The 17,347-nt window shown below is 39.7% G+C and overlaps 1 protein-coding gene across 15 annotated transcripts in view; it reads right to left on the bottom strand.

The window, feature by feature from the left end:
• Positions 1-3,511, bottom strand: part of LOC110967859 (peripheral-type benzodiazepine receptor-associated protein 1) — a 78,833-nt gene extending 75,322 nt beyond the window's left edge. For 14 of the 15 annotated variants that reach the window (XM_022217583.2, XM_022217588.2, XM_022217590.2 and 11 more), the window contains exon 1: positions 931-1,823. In XM_022217583.2, coding sequence (XP_022073275.1) covers positions 931-1,818 — 888 coding nt within the window. In that variant the 5' untranslated portion in view covers positions 1,819-1,823. Of the gene's footprint in view, positions 1-930; positions 1,824-3,322 lie in introns of those variants that run through there. The other variant, XM_051937085.1, reaches the window with a different exon arrangement.
• Positions 3,512-17,347: the final 13,836 nt, after the last annotated feature.

The following is a 17,347-nucleotide window of genomic DNA, read 5'->3' as shown; positions in this document are numbered from 1 at the left end:
CTCTCTACGGTCCAACAAGTCACCGGTTCCCCCACAGAATTCTACAGAAAATTTAAGGAATTACTCATTCCTCTTCTTATGGATGTAATTAATCTAACATTGAAAACTCAAGACCTCCCAGATTCTTTCTCCATGGCTATAATTACTGTTATCCAAAAAAACAAAAAACAAAAACAAAGGCCCGTTAAATGCTCTTCTTTTTGACCTATCTCACTGTAGAATTTAGATTATATATTGATTTCTAAAGCTCTTGCCAATAGACTCAGTAAATACTGAGCAAAAATGATCAATCCAGACCAGACTGCTTTCATCCAAAAGTGATCTTTTGCAAGTGATTTGTGTAGTCTATTGAACATCATCCACTTCGCAACTTCCACAAAGGAACCTAGTACAGCCATGACTTTGGATGCCAAAGCCTGTCAAAGGCCTTTGCCTTTGACAGGCTTGAGTGGCCTTATTTGTTCAGGGTCTTGGCTAAGTTTGGATTTGATTCTGCCTTTATTAATTGGGTTAGCACTCTTTAAAAAAAACAGGCCAGAATAGTCACCAATGGACACATTTCCACTGCCTTTTTGTTGAATAGATCTAGCAGACAAGGTTGCTCCTTGTCTCCTGGCATCTTTGTTCGTCATTAAGCTTTTAGCAGAGGCAATCAGAAGAGATGCAGACATAAAAGGCTTTATCGTGGGACCTACAACCCACAAAATTAAGCTTCTGGCGGACGATATAATTCTTTATTTGACAAACTAATTTATTCTCCTGGATAATAAGAATTTTGACATATTTTTATTAAAATTTGCACCATACAGGACATCAAAGAGTAAAAGTCTCTTCACCAGAATTTCTGTCAACATATTGCACATATTTAGTTCACACTTTCAGAACTAACAACCAATGAAAAGGTTCATTTAGAAATATGAAGCTGCTCACCTCCATGTTTCTCTCCAAGCATTTGGAGGGCACTGGCACGTCTGACTGAGAGGACTCAGAGCAGATGGAGGGCCAGTCATCCCAGTCTGCATGGGGAATGTTGTGAGGGTGACAAATTTTCAGAGAGTCACTCTGACAGGTGTCCAGGGCTGAAGCAGTGGGGCTGGGGTCAGCTGTGCACACATCCCAACCAAAGGTCTGCTTCAACTGATTCTGTTTGGTTATCCTTTTAGCTGAGCGGGAAGCATCCAGGGATCTCTGTAGCGAGGCCTTGGAGTACGTTGAGAGAGGTGTCGTCTGACGGGTGTTACTATCGTCTTCCTGAGCTGGCTTCCTTGAGGGGCTTTTGAAAACATAGCCGGGGGGTCCTGCTCTCTGCAGTCCCTGCAAAAGTCTCCCATGGGACTCTAGCAAGTGGCACAGTGAGATCGCCTTTTCTAGCTCAAAATCCTGCCAGTGATGCAGTTTATAAGCTGCCTGCTCATCATTTATCTGCTCATACAGCGTCAGCAATTGCTCCAGCTTTGTATACGTTTGTCCACTGCAAAAACAAAAAGTCTTTTTCCCTGTGGAATCTACTTTGCTGTACTGTCCACTGTCTTGAATGTTCACCTCCTTAATCAGGAGATGCCCACGTCTCTGAGAGTCTTTGTCCTTTTGGCACCCTCGCCGGGCCCTCAACTCCCTCACAGCTCTCTGCTGTTCCTTCTCTGCTTCTTCTCGCAGATGCCGAAGCTCCACACTAAGTTGGTCACAAGTCCGCTGTGTTCGGTGCTTCTCAGCTTCCAAATCAGCAAACAGCCTCTCCAACTCTTGCCCATAGTCCGTCTGGTCATGGCATGGTTTCTTAGAGGACAGTGCCAGAGGGTTATCCCTGTCTTTCCTCATAATGCCTCATTCACAGCACCACATGCAAGGAAGGATGAGATGAGAGCCATGCATCAGAATTGAGAGGAAATGCAGGTGTTATGGTGGTTATTGGACATGCAGCATGCAATGATAACATCTGGAAAGATTAGACAGTGGAAAGCATTAGAAAAATGGTAAAATGTCAGAGTAAGGAAATGTTCAGAGCACAGTGGAAGCACAGCTAATGACTGAGGATTTGCTCCTCTGTTTCGGGAAGGAGAAAGAAAAAGCTTTAGAAAAGCAGGTACTATGAACATACCAATGAAATCTTCTGATTTTTTTTGGTCAAAAATCAAAAAAGAAGCCCACAGATTTGTGTGCAAGGAGGATCATAGGCAAAGATTTTGCACAGGTCTGGGGAGGTATGCCCCCTCAACATTCAGAACACAAGTATTTAGACATTTAACAATGCCTCAGACAAGGGCAGGTCTTTCTTTTATTATTAGAAATATTTTTAGATTTGTATAAATTCCATTATATTTCGAATTGTCACATGGTGACTAAATTTGGTGTTTTGCTTTACATAAATAAATATTTATTTCAATCATAAATTGAGCCAGAAGGAGTACTTGTAATTGTAACCAAAAGGTCTTTGCAGTTTACAGCACAAGAAGAAATTAGTGTCAGTTATCCTTGTTTTAAACTGAGATTAACATGTTACAGATGAATTTTAAATATAAAATTAAAAATTATTCATCCTGTGGGCTATAATATTTAAAATACAACCTTCATAAATGAAACAAAGCCATTAATAACATGTCAGTCACAATGTTGGGGGTGAAGTTGGAGTTGAAATAATCCTTTAAGGCTATTTCAATGAGTTAAAAAAAACACAACAACAACACTGGTTATAATGGAGGGCACAGAGCAGGGCAAATCATGCAGACATGAGGATAACTGCTGTGGCAATCAGTTTCCGGCGAACTATCCCTTTTCAGCACAGACTGGGCTATGTAAAGTTATTCTAAACAATACAAATCTAACGTCTGCGTTTGAAACTGATATCGTTTTAGTTTGTTCTGTCTAAACTGGGCTTCGTGAACAGATGTCACATCATGCAGGTACAAACAGACAACTACAAACTCACTCAAATATGATTAGTGGAGCTTGTGCTCAGGAACAGCAGCCTCACATTCAGCTGGAGATGCAACAAGTGAACCGGTCCGCTCACACCAAACAGTACTTGCGCTGTTAGCTTCTGTTACTGGAACCAGTTTAACCCACTGGGTCAAGTTAGCGCTGCCCATATGGACGCCAGTTTACGGCTCATATTACACAGAGGGTGGTAATATGAGCAAACTAATTAGCCTGTATGAGCAAAATGTTATACGGTGAGATACGTGACGCTAAAATATGCTTCGTAAGGTGAATGCTATTCCGTTGTACATCTGAAGTGAGAAAGTGTTGACTGCTAGCTACCGCGTCTTGTTAGCTTGTGTTAGCTTACCGTTAAGTGTTCTAGCACAACTTGTGTCAAACTCACCTCTCACAGGACTCTACTCTCATGTTTAACTTTTCGTCAATGGAGACATCCTTTTTTTCAGCTACCGTAAAGTTGTCGAGTTTAAAATGAGCTGCGTAGCAGCACTGAGATTGGCTGCGTTAGTAGTTAAAGGTCCACAGAGCCATGCAAGAAGCGGTTTGTTTATCTGACAGACACCAGAGTCCCAGTATGTCCAGCGTCACCCTGCTGGCCCAGGGCCGTGCTGCCTTCATGACCGCTAAAAACTTCTCCCTTTATCCCTTTATCCCTGGATGTCACAGTGACTGAGAGTCTTTTAAATTACTGTCATTACAAAACGCTCATTTTGACAGCAAAAAAAAAAAAAAAAAAAAAAAAAAAAATATATATATATATATATATATATATATATATATATATATATATATGAAATATTTATCAAAAATAGAGCAAGAGGTGTATATGAGTTCGAAAAAAGGTTTTCGGTAATTTATCTCTCAGGGATTCTTTAATGAACACTCGCAATTCCTTGTAAGACTCTTCTTTAAATGCCTACTTAATTCAGTTAATTTCTATCTTGGTTTCAATGCCTGGCTTGATTTTTCCACCTGTTTTGTTTTGTTATTGTTGTTGTTGTTTGTTTTTTATACAATAGTTACCGTATTACCGACAGTCCCCGAAGGCAACAAAATCATTGCGTCTCACCCCATAGCCCAACCGACTTGTGGGAGATGGATGACCACTAGTGGCTACATGCTGCTAATGCTGAGCTGTTAGGGGTGGTATTCAGTGGGTACGGAAAGTAATCAGACCCCTTGAAATTTTTCATTCTCTGTGTCATTGCAGCCATTTGCCAAAATTAAAAAAAAATCTTTTTATTTCTCATTAATGTACACTCAGCACCTCATATTGACAGAAAAAAACAGAAATGTAGAAATTTTTGCAAATTTATTTAAAAAAAAAAACTGAAATGAGGGGCTGGAGCCATATAAGGAGCTGGAGCCTTATAAGCGTAAGCTTCTTCCATCCCCTTTTCAAACCACGGGAATGTAAATTTGTACTTATATATATATTATGATTATTATTTGTTGTAAAAAGTATGAACTATGTCATTGCACCCCAATACTGATTTGAAATAAAAAGAAGAAGAAGAAGAAGAAATATCACATGGTCAGAAGTATTCAGACCCTTTGCAGCGACATTCATATTTAACTCACATGCTGTCCATTTCTTCTGATCCTCCTCCAGATGGTTCTGCTTCTTTATTGGAGTCCAGCTGTGTTTAATTAAACTGATTGGACTTGATTAGGAAAGGCACACACCTGTCTATATAAGACCTTACAGCTCACAGTGCATGTCAGAGCAAATGAGAATCATGAGGTGGAAGGAACTGCCCAAGAAGCTCAGAGACAGAATTGTGGCAAGGCACAGATCTGGACAAGGTTACAAAAGAATTTCTGCAGCACTCAAGGTTCCTCAGAGCACAGTGGCCTCCATAATCCTCAAATGGAAGAAGTTTGGGACGACCACAACTCTTCCTAGACCTGGCCGTCCAGCCAAACTGAGCAATCGTGGGAGAAGATCCTTGATGAGAGAGGTAAAGAAGAACCCAAAGATCACTGTGGCTGAGCTCCAGAGATGCAGTCGGGTGATAGGAGAAAGTTCCACAAAGTCAACTATCACTGCAGCCCTCCACCAGTCGGGGCTTTATGGCAGAATGGCCCGACGGAAGCCTCTCCTCAGTGCAAGACACATGAAAGCCCGCATAGAGTTTGCCAAAAAAACACATGAAGGACTCCCAGACTATGAGAAATAAGATTCTCTGGTCTGATGAGAGCAAGATTAAACTTTTTGGTGTTAATTCTAAGTGGTATGTGTGGAGAAAACCAGGCACTGCTCATCACCTGCCCAATACAGTCCCTACAGTGAAACATGGTGGTGGAGCATCATGTTGTGGGGGTGCTTTTCAGCTGCAGGGACAGGACGACTGGTTGCAATTGAAGGAAGGATGAATGCAGCCAAGTACAGAGATATCCTGGAGGAAAACCTCTTCCAGAGCGCTCAGGACCTCAGACTGGGCCGAAGGTTCACCTTTCAACAGGACAATGACCCTAAGCACAGAGCTAAAATAACAAAGGAGTGGCTTCAGAACAACTCTGTGACCGTTCTTGACTGGCCCAGCCAGAGCCCTGACCTAAACCCAATTGAGCATCTCTGGAGAGACCTCAAAATGGCTGTCCACCAACGTTCACCATCCAACCTGACAGAACTGGAGAGGATCTGCAAGGAAGAATGGCAGAGGATCCCCAAATCCAGGTGTGAAACACTTGTTGGGTCATTCCCAAGAAGACTCATGGCTGTACTAGCTGAAAAGGGTGCTTCTACTCAATACTGAGCACAGGGTCTGAATACTTCTGACCATGTGATATTTCAGTTTTTCTTTTTTAATAAATTTGCAAAAAATTCTACATTTCTGTTTTTTTCCGTCAAGATGTGGTGCTGAGTGTACATTAATGAGAAATAAAATGAACTTTTTTGATTTTGGCAAATGGCTGCAATGACACAGAGAGTGAAAAATTTCAAGGGGTCTGAATACTTTCCGTACCCACTGTATTTGTAGACATGATTTTATGGAGAGGGAATATTGCATTGGTTCATTTTTTTCATTTATCATGACTCACTATTTTTTAACTACCCTTCTGTTGCAAGGTATCTTCCAAATGCTCCTACAGAACCCAATAATGTTATAATTTACTGAAAATGCAATACATTTTGCCCTTAACTTTATCAAAAATGTAGGAAAGCCCGGTAATATGTCATGTCATTCTGTATAATATTGTAATTATGTTTTTACTGTTACTGTGATATCTTTCAGATAGGCAATTTTGTTTTCCAAACACGATAATGTAATAGTTTGGACTGAATATGCTTATTTTCAGTTAACATTGCTAAATTTTTCATTTTAAGATTTTTATATATGTTGGGTCTGTCTCTTTGTCTTAGCCTTATGATTAACTGTGTACCCTATCTCTCACCCTATGTCAGTTGGAGTAGGTTCCAGCCCCCTGTGCCCATTTACAGGATACAGTGGGTCTAGCGGATGGATAGATGGATGGATGGATGGATACATACACACGTGGACAAAATTGTTGGTACCCCTCAGTTAAAGAAGGAAAAACCCACAATTCTCACTGAAATCACTTGAAACTCACAAAAGTAACAATAAATAAAAATTTATTGAAAATTAAATAATCAAAAACAGCCATTACTTTTGAATTGTTGATTAACATAATTATTTAAAAAAACAAACTAATGAAACAGGCCTGGACAAAAATGATGGTACCTCTATTAAAGATTGAAAACTATTTGACCAGAGTGACATGATTAACTCAGGTGTGTCATTTAATTGACATCACAGGTGTTTCCAAACTCATAATCAGTCAGTCTGCCTATTTAAAGGGAGACAAGTAGTCACCCTGCTGTTTGGTGAAAAGGTGTGTACCACACTGAACATGGACAACAGAAAGCGAAGGAGAGAATTGTCCCAGGACATCCGAAAAAAAATTATAGACAAACATCTTAAAGGTAAAGGCTATAAGACCATCTCTAAACAGCTTGAAGTTCCTGTGACAACAGTGGCTCATATTATTCAGAAGTTCAAGACCCACGGGACAGTAGCCAACCTCCCTGGACGTGGCCGCAAGAGGAAAATTGATGACAAATTGAAGAGACGGATCGTTCGAATTGTATCCAAAGAGCCCAGAGCAACCTCCAAAGAAATTAAAGGTGAACTCCAAGGCCAAGGTACATCAGTGTCAGATCGCACCGTTCGTCGTTGTTTGAGCCAAAGTGGACTTCATGGGAGACGACCAAGGAGGACACCACTGCTGAAAAAAACTCATAAAAAAGCCAGACTGGAATTTGCAAAAATGCATGTTGACAAGTCACAAAGCTTCTGGGAGAATGTCCTTTGGACAGATGAGACCAAACTGGAGCTTTTTGGTAAGACACATCAACTCTATGTTCATAGACTCAAAAACCAAACATACGAAGAAAAGAACACTGTCCCTACGGTGAAACATGGAGGAGGCTCAGTAATGTTTTGGGGCTGCTTTGCTGCATCTGGCACAGGGTGTCTTGAAAGTGTGCAAGGTACGATGAAATCTGAAGACTATCAAGGCATTCTGGAGAGAAATGTGCTGCCTAGTGTCAGAAAGCTTGGTCTCAGTCGCAGGTCATGGGTCTTCCAACAGGACAACGATCCAAAACACACAGCCAAAAACACCCAAGAATGGCTGAGAGAAAAGCGTTGGACTATTCTAAAGTGGCCTTCTATGAGCCCAGATCTGAATCCCATTGAACATATGTGGAAGGAGCTGAAACATGCCATTTGGAGAAGACACCCATCAAACCTGAGACAACTGGAGCTGTTTGCTCATGAGGAGTGGGCCAAAATACCTGTTGACCGCTGCAGAACGCTCATTGACAAATACAGAAATCGTTTAATTGCAGTGATTGCCTCAAAAGGTTGTGCAACAAAATATTAAGTTATGGGTACCATCATTTTTGTCCAGCTCTATTTCATTAGTTTGTTTTTTTAAATAATTATGTTAATCAACAATTCAAAAGTGATGGCTGATTTTGATTATTTAATTTTCAATAAATTTTTATTTATTGTTACTTTTGTGAGTTTCAAGTGATTTCAGTGAGAATTGTGGGTTTTTCCTTCTTTAACTGAGGGGTACCAACAATTTTGTCCACGTGTGTACATACCTCAGTTTGGAACAAAACAATCGCTGCTAAGTTACAGTGTTGACTTGTAGTGCACCATACATGGTTTTAGTGGGTGATGGAGTTCTGGGACTATCCACAATTTCTTGCCTGGAAAATCCAGACTGACTTTATTTATGTATAAATACAAATAAAGGCAGTCTGGCATTGTGATGACAGGAGACGATTTCAAAAAGGAGGGGCTAACGAATGCAGCTTGAACGAGAAAGAACCAATCAGCGTAACACGGATGTGACGCACAAACAAATCGACCTTGAAGTCCATGTAGTCCAAACAACAATGGCATGCAGCCGAGAAAGTGTCGCGGTGAATGATTACTGCCATTTTTGTCACAAAAATCTGCGAATACATGGGGTACTCTCAAGTACAACACTTATTTTTGAAAAGGCTACGCAACAAAAGACTCCTTCCGAACGATTAACGGTGTTAGGAATAACTTTGTTAATGTTTGTGTTTGGTTACGGGAGGTGCGCAGGTGTTGTATGGTTAATCCAGGCGCTGAAGATGACGCAGCATTAACTCCCGCCTCCCGTGCTATGATTGGTCGTACCAAACTTTCCCGGGAGGGAAACGCGATTCAATTCGCCCAATGCCAAACTGATTCTCCTGTATCTCCTAACATGGAGATAAGAGATTACATGGAGATTCAGTTTGGATTTTCCAAGCTCCACAATTTCAGGTCAGATAAACTTCTGAGCAACACTGGAGACTCTACTTAACTGTTCCCTAAACTTGCATCTTCATTATCTAAGTCACAGATTTCCATGAAAACACTGTTTCATGAAAACTTCCACAGTTCAACTAAATATCTTTCAGTCACACCTCATTTAAAGGGTGTTTACACAAAGCATTTATTACACCAGCATATACACTACAAGACACCTGACATAAACATACATAACCAGCCATGAATGCTTGTTCCACCTCGTGACAAAAAATTATGTCAGGATTCAATTTAAAACTGAAACAGTTTAGAATATTACTACAATACTTACATCCATTCATTCATTATCTATACAATGCTTAGTCCTCATTAGGGTCGCGAAGGCCAAGTCAGCTGGGATAGGCTTATTATTTATTACTTTATTATTATTTATTAAATTTTGATAAGATTATATGTAATTTAACAAGAAGAAGAAGGAGAATTTACATGTCCTCCTATCAAGCCAGTATAAATATATACTAATTTTGTGAAACTGGTATTTCCTGTAAGAAAGAAAAGTTTTTTTCAGGAAATTGCATTAAATGTTCTGACACATTAACAGCTACTTTGTTAATGATATTATTAACACTTGTGCTTTTTCTACTATCACATGTCACAGTGGGGTCATTCCAGGTGAAATGACCAGATATTCCTTAGGGGTGTTGCTGCACCATTTTCAAATTAGTCCTAAATTTGCATTCCATTAGATCGTCACAAAAGTACTTTCTATGCAAAATTGTAGGCCTGTAGCTCAAATAGTTTCTGAGTTGTGGGGGTCTGAAATTTTCAGAATTTGGGCTATAAAAAGCCTCGCCAGCGTTTTTTGCATCTTTAAGTGGTTATTTCTCAGCCTCTAGACACACGTCTGGTGAAACCACACGGAATGACCCAGTGTCTGATGTAAAATTAGCCAAATCTTTAAAGTCCGATCCTCATATGAACTGCAACAGGAACAAAGAGCCTTCTATCTTTAATTTTACTGTCTTGCCATTTCAACAGGGAGCTTAACGAAAGAGCAATATCTGTGGTGTATGCATATGTGTGGTATTTTGACAAAGCTTCCCTTGTGTTTTGGATAAGTGGCAAGTGGGATGGAGGAAAGGGAAGGCAGAAGCAGGGCACGGCAGGCTGAGCTAAAAATAAATTCACTAAATTGAAGTTCCAAGTCTAGCTCACTGAGATACGACAGTCACAGAGGACTTTAAAAAGCTGTCACACTGAGTCAGGAAATGGCTGAAAACAATCAGTCAGCTAAACACAGAGTTTATATATCCAGACTGAGGAGAACTAAGTGGAAAATGAGGAACAACTGAAGAGGGGAAGGAACAGCAGAGACTAGTGGACAGGTACGGGGTAGCAGCATGAGGCCACTGCAAATACACACTGAGGATGGAGAGATAGTCTGATGATATAACATCCAAGTGTACACATCACCATGGAGCATTGATCATTTTATAATACATTTAACATCAGTTCATGTTGCATTTTAGGCAGAAAAAGCCCTCCTATATGCATTTAGGCTCACACTCTGTCCATTGTAATATTTTACCACAGGACAAATAGGATCATATAAGCTTGGCTAAACAGTACGCATAGTGAGCTGTGATAGCTATAATTACTATCATCCCACCATTGAAACCAACCCAATGTTAGGAAGATAAAATCAACAGGAATGCACTGTTTAATATGATCCGCAGGGCCCTGATAAAATACTTCCTGAGATTTCATTGTTTGGCAAAGGCTGTGATATTGAAATGTATAAATCCTCAAAGGTATGTACATACCTTTTCAATATCATGTTGCCAAAATCCATCAAACACTGTCTGACCACTGGGTGGCATTTGTATCAGTAGAGACTTGCTTTGTATTTGTAGGATTCTTCTTCCTTTTTAAATCATTGCTAATGCAAGTGCAATGGCTGACAGCATCTGTAATGGTTTGTGTTCACTGTGAGGATGACAGATCGAGTGATAGAGAGAGCCTCAGCATACCAGTCTGTGTTATCAGGGTGTCCTTGGGCCGCTCCCTCTCTCATTCCCATCTCTGTCTGCTCACGTGTGGCAGACTGTGGGGAAAAGGCAAAAGCTGACAAGGGGAGGGCAAATATGCTGCAACAGTACAAATTCCTTCTCCTGCATCTCCTGAAATGCTCTTCTTCTGAGTACATATTTCACTTAATGTGATGATACTCCCAAATACATCTGTTCTTTGAACTCTGTTGTGCATCTTCCTTGATTATAGTGTAAACTGTATTCATCCTATATCTTTATTGAATGCATTCCCTTCTTTGGACACACATCTGTCTGCACACTTCTTGCATCAGCCCAGTTTCTGTTGATTGATCTGAGGCCATCCACATAGCACAAACACATAAAACATATGAAAATACATCTGAGTCTGTATTTTCATATACAGGATGTTCTAGTACACATGGCTTCTGTATTTTTGGATACATCTCAGCACCATCTGTGAATGCTAGAAGCTCCTATTTGTGTGTGCTGACGAATTTCTGTATATCTCCTTGTGAAGCCACCAGTATGCATTCCAGGTGTGAAATTTTCATACATATCGACATTTTTTATTAATATGAACTAATTTACTGTGTGGTAGTTGTTTTGAGTTGTTGTTGTTTACACCAGCCTTGAATCTACATGATATACTTCCTTTTGGAATTTCTACTTCAAATGGCCAGAGGCATGCATGGTGCTGCCTTGCAGTATTTTATTTCAGAGAGAACTGATTTTCCCCTGTTATTGTTTGTCATGAATTGACACTGTGTCAGACTATCTGTGCAACATGGAATGGGACATACAGTACAGTCACATGCAAAGGTTTGGGGCAAAAATAAGGATCAGTACGTATGTCTATTACTCTGAATAGCTCTGAGGGCAGAACAAGGCACAATTCCCAAAAGACATCAAGCTGAAGATGATGCATTCCTTTAATTTTTAAAGCAAAATTGCTTTTTTATGTCCATCTTTTACAGCTTCACAACAACAAAATAGGACCATGCATCCTGTATGGTCAGCACTTAGTAAGTTCTACAGCTTGTAAATACGTTTTGTAGATGCTGCTAGAATTTCAGTTCTTGTTTGGAGAATTTTCAAATTTTTCCTGCAGAAGCTTTCTGTGAGAATCTTGTGCTATCTTACATGCACTGATCTTTGAAAGTCTATGGACACATTCGCTGTAATGTTTTGATCAAGAAACCATGGGGGCAACATCTGCAACATGTGTCTTCTTACGTAGCCCACAGTGATTTTGAGGTTTTAGATCATTATACTGTTACAGAAGCCCTACTTTGTTCATCTTTAGCTTTAAACAGGTGTTAAATTCTAGATTTTGGCATTATTTATTGTGACTGAATTCATTTTTCAATCTACCAGTGAAACGTTTCAAACACAAGCCAAAGCATGATGCATTCACCCCTGTTCTTTTAATAAAATTCTGCACCCATTTTCTTCCAAACATGTTTTTGATCATTGTGGCCTAAAGATCCTATCTGAACTCACTGAGGCTCATTTAGATGTTAGATGTTTAGATGCAAACCTATGACACAAAATTTTATATATCAGAAAATGTTTCTTCTGATGACTCTTACATGAAGGTCATATTTATTTCGTCTGAGCCCTTACATCCCCAGCACTTTTCAACACAAAGTGACATTCTTTTGCTTCTAGACCTCAGCTTGAACTCCACTGTCCCTGTTAACAGCCATTTCTAAATCACACTAAGAATCAAAGAAATGGTCACCTGAAAATGTTTGGCTGCCTTATGACGGCCTTCAAAAGCTGTATGAGCATCAGTTACTTTAATTTTCAGAGTGTTAGGCAGCTACATATGGGAGCCCATGACTGCTGATTGTTAGGACAAGATTGGTGGAGTCCGAGTATTTATAAAGCTTTGAAATTCACTGGTCATTCCCAATGATGACTTTGACCAAAATATCGCCCTATCAAACTAATTAAGGTCTAAGGTCGTGGTAAAAGTCATCTGAAAACTCAACTTTCTTCTGGTACCTAAAGTTTTGTATGGTGCTCTTTGCCTTTTTCACTTTGAAAGCGTACAAAGCAAAAAAACAAAACAAAAACAAAAACACTGATCTTCCTAAAATGTTGAAAAGAAAATTTCCTCTTTGGCTTTAAGTTCTTTGAAGATCAGTACAACTCCTGCGTAAATAACTATTCAGAGGACTTGAAATTTGGGACCAAGATTTTTGCATGCCAAAAATAAGCCGATATTTCCTGACTGTTTTTAGTGAATGTAACACTCCTCAGGTTATATGATGTACCAAGAACACTTAATCAGTAACACAAACCAAAACTTTTAAGACAAACATGTCTCATCAAGTTCATTTCTAAGCTTATAGAGTGTATCACAGACAAGACCTGCTGCTTTCTAACAGGAATTTATGAATTACATGGCAAAATATTCATAATGTCTCGGTCTTGATGTGTACATGATACTGGTGAACCATGTCACCACCTGTGAGACACAGAATGCAACCTGTCTTCATGACCCACTTCAAGTGACTGTCCAAGACAAAAGTGTCAGGATGTCACACTGTGCTATTTGTGTAAAGTTCAAATATAGGACCTTCATAGCCAGAGGACAAGAGCCTTTAGATAACCCACACTTTTGTGAAAACCGAACGATATGACATATAACCTGATAGGAGACGTATGAATTACTACTCCTTACATGAGTGTGTACCAGCGGAGTTACGTAAAACAGACACAGAGGACAAGTACAATGACTAACTCCACAAAATCAGAAATATGCCAACAAGCTGTCTTCCAGAAACATCATAACTCCCATGGCCCATTTTCTCACATTGTGTCTTGTCTCGGAAATTCAGCAGGGAAAGGATATGGTTGTTCTTCCTGCAGCCTTTTTTTTTGCCTTCAGGGCTTTTGTTTGCAGCAGCTTTGTTTCCTCTTTTCACCCTTGTTCTGTTAAATGTACCATAGACCAGCACAAATATATGAGCTCTCTGAGCTTTTCTGTAATAAATTAAAAAACTTCAAACATGTTGCTGAACTACAGGGAAAACTATGGAGTTTTTTTTTTCAGTAGCCACTTAAGTCAACAAAGCTAAAAGCTGATCCCACAAAAATTCACACACAATTCACAAAGAAGCAATCCCAGTATGAGGAAGTAAAGTAGTCGTAGCTGACAAAGACATTCATTTTCAAAGCACTGAGAAAGCCAGTGGGATTTTTTTAACTTCCAGTCACACTCATAGATCAACCAGGTCATGCTCATACTTCAGCTACTCACTGCTGACCATCTCCCATCACTGTATGTCTTAGCTGGGAATGCAGGTGATATGTGCTCGAATGTGTCCAGCAACATGTGAACCTTCTGACACATGCTGCATATAAGGCTTTAAGCAAAACAAGAAACGGTGGGCAGCAATAAAGAAAAGCATGCAGTTCAACCAATATAGTTTTCAAGATGTTTCCAATAATTACCTTGATTACTTTGGGTCTTATAGGCATTGGCTCTAGAGATTCTTTTATATTGAGTTGGAAAGAAAAGCCCTTACAAAAAATATATCATAAATTTATCAGCAGTTTACGGGCAGAAAATACTGTGTTGAATCTTTTCCTTTGAGGTTTTATGTTCCGTCTGCTATCTAGAAATAAGGCTTGAGTGACTGGTTTCACTTCCTTCACAATAAACAGAAAAGAGTGTATTGTATTACTAATACTACTGTTAATACTATATTTATGAATCACTTGTGTACTGAGATTACATATTGTTACAAATTACTGCACGGCTTGTGGCACATTAATGTTTTGTTATGTAGATCACTGCTATATTGCGTCTAATGTTGATTTCTTGTTAGGCTGCTGTTAAGCCTTGATTATACTTCCTTGCAGACTGTCGCAAGTCATAACATAGCCATTACTATTCCACTCAGAGGGCTGTTTTCCATATATACACACTACTACTGAGCATGTGCACTATTGCCCTGGTAGTATAGTTGCTGTGTGGACAGATTCATGGAGATGACAAAATTTAATCACACAAACTCTAGAAAACCCTCACAAATGCAAAAAGTATAACACTGACTTTGTACTTGTTGCAAGTAGACAAAGGGGTCTGAGAGGGTCCACGTGATGTGTTCTGGCCGCTAAATGGAGAAAAAACTGCTGCATTCCATAACTAAATAAGGCTCGCTGAAGTCATGATTTCAATCTTCAAACAACTGCTGAAAATGGCTGTCAGATTTTTCCAGCCACTGCTTTTAATGAGTTTCTGACAATTTCTCCAAAATTCCTCGAAGGTTGAGAAGAAACCCTTAAAACATTAGCTACACACGTGGACAAAATTGTTGGTACCCCTCAGTTAAAGAAGGAAAAACCCACAATTCTCACTGAAATCACTTGAAACTCACAAAAGTAACAATAAATAAAAATTTATTGAAAATTAAATAATCAAAATCAGCCATCACTTTTGAATTGTTGATTAACATAATTATTTAAAAAACAAACTAATGAAATAGGGCTGGACAAAAATGATGGTACCCATAACTTAATATTTTGTTGCACAACCTTTTGAGGCAATCACTGCAATTAAACGATTTCTGTATTTGTCAATGAGCGTTCTGCAGCTGTCAACAGGTATTTTGGCCCACTCCTCATGAGCAAACAGCTCCAGTTGTCTCAGGTTTGATGGGTGTCTTCTCCAAATGGCATGTTTCAGCTCCTTCCACATATGTTCAATGGGATTCAGATCTGGGCTCATAGAAGGCCACTTTAGAATAGTCCAACGCTTTTCTCTCAGCCATTCTTGGGTGTTTTTGGCTGTGTGTTTTGGATCGTTGTCCTGTTGGAAGACCCATGACCTGCGACTGAGACCAAGCTTTCTGACACTAGGCAGCACATTTCTCTCCAGAATGCCTTGATAGTCTTCAGATTTCATCGTACCTTGCACACTTTCAAGACACCCTGTGCCAGATGCAGCAAAGCAGCCCCAAAACATTACTGAGCCTCCTCCATGTTTCACCGTAGGGACAGTGTTCTTTTCTTCGTATGCTTGGTTTTTGAGTCTATGAACATAGAGTTGATGTGCCTTACCAAAAAGCTCCAGTTTGGTCTCATCTGTCCAAAGGACATTCTCCCAGAAGCTTTGTGGCTTGTCAACATGCATTTTTGCAAATTCCAGTCTGGCTTTTTTATGAGTTTTTTTCAGCAGTGGTGTCCTCCTTGGTCGTCTCCCATGAAGTCCACTTTGGCTCAAACAACGACGAATGGTGCGATCTGACACTGATGTACCTTGGCCTTGGAGTTCACCTTTAATTTCTTTGGAGGTTGCTCTGGGCTCTTTGGATACAATTCCAACGATCCGTCTCTTCAATTTGTCATCAATTTTCCTCTTGCGGCCACGTCCAGGGAGGTTGGCTACTGTCCCGTGGGTCTTGAACTTCTGAATAATATGAGCCACTGTTGTCACAGGAACTTCAAGCTGTTTAGAGATGGTCTTATAGCCTTTACCTTTAAGATGTTTGTCTATAATTTTTTTTCGGATGTCCTGGGACAATTCTCTCCTTCGCTTTCTGTTGTCCATGTTCAGTGTGGTACACACCTTTTCACCAAACAGCAGGGTGACTACTTGTCTCCCTTTAAATAGGCAGACTGACTGATTATGAGTTTGGAAACACCTGTGATGTCAATTAAATGACACACCTGAGTTAATCATGTCACTCTGGTCAAATAGTTTTCAATCTTTTATAGAGGTACCATCATTTTTGTCCAGGCCTGTTTCATTAGTTTGTTTTTTTAAATAATTATGTTAATCAACAATTCAAAAGTGATGGCTGATTTTGATTATTTAATTTTCAATAAATTTTTATTTATTGTTACTTTTGTGAGTTTCAAGTGATTTCAGTGAGAATTGTGGGTTTTTCCTTCTTTAACTGAGGGGTACCAACAATTTTGTCCACGTGTGTAGCTAAGTTGACGCTATTGTAATTGCCAGAATTAAATCCTGTCAGGCCAAAATGCATGCATGCAGTTTAATTTGAAAGTTCATTACATTCAAGTCCTTGCTAAAAGAGTTTTTGAGGTTATTCAGTGCCAAAGTACTTTTGAATCTAGTGTCTGTTCTGCTCAGTTCAGTTCAATTTAGTTTAATTTTGTAGGGCTAATTCACAGCATGAATCTTCTCAGGGTGCTTCATATAGTAACACAAAGACCGTGCAACATCATATTACAGAGAGAAAACCAATAAATCCAAACAGTTCCCTCTGAGCAAGTTTTTTGAGGACACTGGAAAAAAATTCCCTAACAAGAAGAAAACCCCCACCAGAGCCAGACTCAGGGAGGATGGACACCTGCCACAACCTGCTGGGTTTAGGGTGAAGAGGAGGGAATTCCTGTGCTCGTGCTTTGATCGCGAAGTGGTTTCTGTTCACCAACAATACTTGGTTTGCCAGTGCTGACAAGGGAAGCAACTGCATTGCAACAGAGACCAAGTATGTGAGTCAGTATGGAGAAGAAACTTGAGAAGCATGCAAGAACATTTTCTGACGCTTTAGATAAAAA

The sequence above is a fragment of the Acanthochromis polyacanthus genome, chromosome 17 (assembly GCF_021347895.1).
Source record: "Acanthochromis polyacanthus isolate Apoly-LR-REF ecotype Palm Island chromosome 17, KAUST_Apoly_ChrSc, whole genome shotgun sequence".
Lineage (NCBI taxonomy): Eukaryota > Metazoa > Chordata > Actinopteri > Pomacentridae > Acanthochromis > Acanthochromis polyacanthus.
Note: the sequence above shows the minus strand (reverse complement) of the source record. Positions and strands in the feature narration are given on the sequence as shown.